General features: G+C 51.3%; 1 protein-coding gene across 2 annotated transcripts in view; it reads right to left on the bottom strand.

Moving 5' to 3' along the window:
• Positions 1 to 68: 68 nt before the first annotated feature.
• The window catches only part of TAF8 (TATA-box binding protein associated factor 8), a 29,398-nt gene continuing 23,494 nt past the window's right edge, over positions 69 to 5,972 (bottom strand). The window contains exons 8-9 of one of the 2 annotated variants that reach the window (XR_003676874.2): positions 3,084 to 3,210; positions 69 to 2,876 (exon numbers count right to left, since the gene is read on the bottom strand). Coding sequence is in view for 1 of the 2 variants with exons in the window: in XM_007120305.4 (XP_007120367.1) it covers positions 3,187 to 3,210 (24 nt within the window). In the remaining variant the exon portion in view is untranslated. Of the gene's footprint in view, positions 3,211 to 5,972 lie in introns of both variants that reach the window. The other variant, XM_007120305.4, reaches the window with a different exon arrangement.

The following is a 5,972-nucleotide window of genomic DNA, read 5'->3' as shown; positions in this document are numbered from 1 at the left end:
TCTATATCTATCTATCTATACACACACACACACACACACACACACACACACACACACACACACACACCGGGAATATAAAGCAGGAGAATTCAAAGTTCTCCCACCCAGGGGACCTGGGTGGTCAAACAGAGCAGGTGACCACATGGGACACACCGTTTGTTGCTCAGCACTGTGGTTGGCCCTCCTTGCTGGCCTGTGACCAGGTCATCAAGGCTTCCCTCAGCCCTGTGACCCTGGAGGGAGTGCATGCACAAGCATGCAGAGGAAGGAGGGCTGCTGTCTGTTTGCCTGTTTCTACAGTGTCTGACACTCAAACCCTTGGGAAAGGGTACCTGTTATTGCTGACACAAACACACACAATGCAGATATCTTTGGTGACCTCTTGGCCATTTAAAGCTGCCCCTGACATTCACTTTAACCTGATTTCTCCAGGGAGAGTGGAGGAGAGTGAGGAAAGGATGTCTGTGTCACTTGCCTTGGTGTGGAGCACTGCTGTCCTTGCCCCATGGGTCTAGCCTGAATCCCTTGTGTGAATCTCGTGTGTGCACGCGAGGCAGGTTGTAACCAGCAGGTGGCACTCTACTCACAGGTGCCTGACCTCAAGCCCATGAGGTGGAGTTCAGGTTCAGATTCTGCTGAGGTTGACAGGGGTCCCCTTAGGATCCTGGCACGGAGCTAAGTGCTGCCCCGTCTGGCAGTATTTCTCAGAATAGAGCGTGCATCAGAAACACTGGAGGACCTTTGTGAAAACACAGATCCCTGGGTCTCGTTCCCAGAGCTCCTGATGCAGTGAGTTCACAGTGGGTCCTGAGAATTCACATTTCTAACAAGTCCCCAGATGCAGCTGCCGGTCCTGATGACTCAAGGACCGAACTTCGAGAACTGCTGCTGTGCAGTATCCCATTTAATCATCCCACCCCTCTCTGGGCAGGCAGCATCCAGGTACCAGTGAAGAAGCTAAATTCCCGACAGGCCAAGCGACCTGGCCTAGGCCACAGAGCTGGAGAATGGGGAAGAGCCAACCAGCACGGGCTGCTCTGCCCTCTGCCTCAAGGGCACTGTGGCTGGGGTGGGTATGAGCCCCTCTCCTGCAAGGGCAGTAAGAGGCGAGAGCAGGGTAGGGGTAAGCAGGGTACTGAAAGGAGGCACGGGGTGCTGTTAGGCTGGCGGTCATTCCTGGTGTCCACAGTGTAGAAGCACTATTGCTGCTATTGGCCTCATAATACTGGCCAATGAGCACTCACACCGTGGACGCCCTGCTGCTGCCCTGACCCCCCTCCCTTTTTAGGACCGAAGCTGTGGCTCCCCCAGCGGCTGACTGCGCTCAGCTGGGTCCTTTCCTGGACCGTCCTTTCCATGCAACTGCTTTTTTTTTTTTTTTTTTTAAATTTAATTTAATTTATTTTTTTATACAGCAGGTTCTTATTAGTTATCCATTTTATACATATTAGTGTATATATGTCAGTCCCAATCTCCCAATTCATCCCATCTCCCGACCCCATGCAGCTGCTCTTTCCACGAGACAGCCAGCTCACCCAAGGTCATGCCTGCTCCCTGGGGGTGGCCCACATTCGCTGACGGTCCCTCCTTCCAACTCAGGACACCTCTGAAGATGCCTCATAGCTCCAGGGCTCCCCAGGGCGGCCCAGCTTCTCCCTCTGTCCCGCCGCCTCCCCTCCTTACCCCGCAGGGGTAAGGCTCTCCCCAAACACGTCCTGCACACAAATCTCAGTCTCCCGGGAACCTATCCTGCCACAACTTGTTATGTACCAGGCAGTTCCGAGCATTCACGCATATAATTTCAAGGAACCCTCCCAACAGCCCAGGATGTAGGTATTTTTATTATCCCCAGTTTATGGATGAGAAAACAGAGGGAAAGGCTAAGTAACTTGCCCAAGGTCACAGAGCTAGCAAGCTGCACAGCCAGGATTCCTATGCAAGCTCTGAAGTGTTGTTACACACACTGTCTTCTAGAACATTCCTGTGGTCTGGCCGCGAAGAAATTAAACAAAGGAAACCGTTGAAGAAGACATATTCTGATTTGAGAGGGAAAAATAATCTCTACTATTGCCAATTCTTTTCCACAGGCCTCTCACTGGTGTCTGAACACGCAGCCCTGGTGCCTAATTTTAACTCAGTGGTTCTTATGGGGATGGGGACCTTTGGCAATGTCTGGAGACATTTTTTTGTCAGACCTGGGAGGCTCCTAAGGGCATTTAGCAGGTGGAGGTCACAATTACTACCAAATGTCCTACAACAAGCAAAGCCAGCCCAAAATGTCAGTAGTACTGAGGTTGAGAAACCCTGTAATCTGGCTTTAGAGCCTGGTCCCTCAGCTGCTTTTACTTTGAAGGCCTCCCAGTGTGATGACCACTAGGGAGCAGGCTTTGGTGAAGGCGGTCAGAGATGTCTGAGCATGGGGGTGGAAAGAGGCTCTGGAAGGCACACCTACTTGCACATCTGTCCAGTTAGTAGGCACATGCAGTGAAATCACAGAGACACAAAGCCACTCATCGCATCGACACTTGAAAGGACAAAAGGCTGGAAACTACCTAAGTGTCCATCCACCGGGAGCAGGTTAAATAAATAAGCTACAGTAAAGCCATACGATGGGACACGATGCAGCCATAAAACAGAAAGAAGCTTTTTATTATTAGCATGGAACTATCACCAAATATACTTTGAGAAGTGGGAAATAAAAAGCATGGATAGTTTATACATGGATAGTTAAACATGGATAGTATCTATCATTATTTAAAAAGGGAAGAAAGTATATACGGGCATTTGTGTTTAATGCATAGACTAGTTCTGGGAAAATACATAAGATAATATTGATATCAACATACTGGAGGCCTCCGAGGAAGGGAACTGAGAGTCTGGGAGAGAGGGGAGGAAAAAAAGTATAAGTATACTTATACTTTTATAAGTATAAAAGATACTTATATCTTTTTCTGTCTTTTAAATGTTATACTGTGTACATATATTATCTATTCAAAATTAAATAACTTTTTAGTAAAGTAGGAAAAAAAAATAATAAAATGGAGATGACAGTGAGCCCCCTGCTTCAAGAGGAAGAAAAATACCTTGAACTTGATTCCAGGAGTGAGAGTGCCCATGGGAAATCTTTACCCTCAGGCCAGCTGCTCCCTACTTGTACCCAGGCACTGTCAGGTGATGTTCAGAGAATCAGAAACTTGTTTCAGTACAAGCCTGAGTAAAACAGAAGAATGATAGACCCACTATCAGTGGCTGAAGAAAATTCATAAATGAACGCCTAACAAAATCCAGAAGAAATACCATTAAAATTTGGGGCCCCAGGGCTCTTTCGTGATGACAAATAACTGACAAGGCTCGGGTCATTCCTCTTGTCCCCATACGAACACTTCTAAGAGCCTCTGAGGATCCGGGCCCTTCTATTTAAAAGCTTCTCAGATTATCAGCAACTCACCTGGGTAAAGGAGCTGGGGCAGGGCCCCTTCCAGCCCTGGACCCCACCAGTTCAAATGACCCCTTTCCTGGGGCAACCCTGGTACGGAGCCAGCAGACGCGCTCCAAAACCCAACCTGCCCAGCGGGGGTTCAGTCTGAGGGCCAGTGCCACGGAGGGGACTTCCACCATGTTTACAAGGAGAAGGCTGGTGACCGCTGACACCAAAGTAGCCTCACAAGAGAAGACCGCAACAGGAGGGCACAGGGGCCTCAGGGGCTGTGCTGGGGCAGTCGCTGGGTCACCTACCCTCCCGCCTTCCCTCAAGCCATCTCCGCCCTCCCCTGTCCTGACTCACCTCTTTCAGAAGCTTCACTTGCTCACCACCCCCCATTCAGACCTCAGCACAGCCTTTATCCCTCAAGTCCTCAAGTCCTCAACTCTATTGACAGTGGTTCCTCTGTCTTGGTAAGTGGTGTTAAACAGGTTCCAGTGTTTATCTGTCTCCCTGACTACAGTGCGAACAGCCCATGGGGAGGGAGTTATCCGTATTTGTGTTTCCTCCTCTCCCCTTGGTACTGATACAGGGCTCAGTCTGCAGGGAGTAGTCACTCTCGGCCTTGTTGGCTCTCCTGGGGGGAGAGGAGGAAACTCACCTCCCCCCAGTTCAACTCACTGAGGAGACTCACTTCCCCCCAGTTCCAGCATGTTTGCTAAGTGCCAGACTACGTGAAAATTACTGAAGAGAAATGGTGTCTCTCATGTCCCTCCGGCCAGAATGCCACCCAGGAGCCCGAATGACCCTTTGATAAGCTAAGTCAACTGCTGTCACTCCCTGGCTACCCATCTCTCTCTGAATAGCACCTAAAGCCCTGACTCAGGCCCAGGAGGCTCTGCACTGACTGGGCCTTGCTCCTCCCCAGCCCCCTCTCCCACCGCTCTCCAGGGTCGAGAAGCCCACACCCTGCCTCAGAGCTCCTGTGCTGGCTCTTCCCTCTCCCTGGAATGCTTTTCCATGCAGCTGGTCCCATCGATGCACGCGGGGCCCTGCTCCAACAGCTCTCCTTCTCCACCCTTTCTAAAATGGCACCCTTTCAGTACCCAGCCCCTTTCACCTGCCCCTCCAGATCCGCTCACTCACCACTTCTCCACCCTGCGCAGGGCCCTGGGAGGCTGGCCACTCTGCCTGCAGGGACGGGCCGCACGCCCTCTGGCTTCCGTTCAGCAGAGAACAGGCAGGATCCTGGAAGGTGGGAGGGGGGCAGGAGGCCAGGGCATTAATCCCCGGACTGGCTCTCTCCCTGCAGGGTGGCTGCCGCCCACTAGCCCCTCAATGGCCACAGCCTCAGGTCTTAGCAGAAGGGTCTCACCTCGGCTTCTCTCCAGGTTCTAGTAACTGCTCCCTCCCCTCCCTGTCACTCACCCAGGTCTGGCTACCTATGCTGTGCTCCCCTATACCTTGCCCACACCTTTGCAGGTGATCCCTTTATTAAACTTTCCTCAAATTACCCAGCTTGAATGTACTGTGGCTTTTCTTTCAGGCCCCCAATTCACCACCCATTACATGCCTATGGTTTGTGAGCTGTCTGGCCCCCCAAAAGACCAGAAGGTCAGAGAATATAGTGGCTTAGTTATCCTCTGCTGCACCCCAACGTCTGACTCGGCGCCCACGCACAGTAGCTCAATAAGTATTTGTCGAATGAGTGAATGAAGAAGGGAGGGATTGAGGTCATCTGGAGAGAGGATGTAGAGGCTGGAAGGACAGGCAAGATTTTAGGAGGCGATGGGGAGGAAGCACACAAATGAAGGCACAGGAGGCAGTGGTGATGAGGATGCCGTCTCCCCTCAACGCATAAAAACCTCTGTTTCAGTCCTTAGCGCTTCACAGTCTGGTGATTTGGGTCTTTGTTTTCTTTGTATGTCTTCTGACTAGAATGGATCCCCTGGGGGCAGGGGCCATGTCTGTCTTGTTCACTATGGTATCCATGGAGCTTGGCACAGTTCCTGACATACATAGAAGGCACTAGATCCATACTTGTCAGATGAAGGAAAGATATATGAGTTATCCAAAAGAACCAGTGAATTGGCAGAGGACCTGGAAAGCCGGGTTGGGCAGTTTGGAAGTTGCTTGGAGAGCAGTAGGAATGAACTACAAGTCCTAGTGCGGGGCTGGGGGTCGGGGGACAAAGGTGGAGCTTATAGGAAGACGAGCCATTGTTACAGAGTCATTATTCATAAACCACGCAAAACTCTTCAAGGAAGGAATAACAGTGATTAGCAGCCTCACCATCACTCTCTCCATAACTGGTTCCGTCTCTAGCTCCCTGCCCAGAGACCGTGTGGGTGTGCGGTGGAAGCCACTCTGCACACAGTAGTGTCAATGCCTTTGAGGAACAGAATCATGCGGTCTCGAAGCAAGAGTGTGAAAGGTAAAAAGCATGGACTTGGGCTTCCCTGGTGGCGCAGTGGTTGAGAGTCCGCCTGCCGATGCAGGGGACGCGGGTTCATGCCCCGGTCCGGGAGGATCCCACATGCCGCGGAGCGGC

This window comes from Physeter macrocephalus, chromosome 18 (genome assembly GCF_002837175.3).
Source record: "Physeter macrocephalus isolate SW-GA chromosome 18, ASM283717v5, whole genome shotgun sequence".
In the NCBI taxonomy this organism is placed as follows: Eukaryota; Metazoa; Chordata; class Mammalia; order Artiodactyla; family Physeteridae; genus Physeter; species Physeter macrocephalus.
Note: the sequence above shows the minus strand (reverse complement) of the source record. Positions and strands in the feature narration are given on the sequence as shown.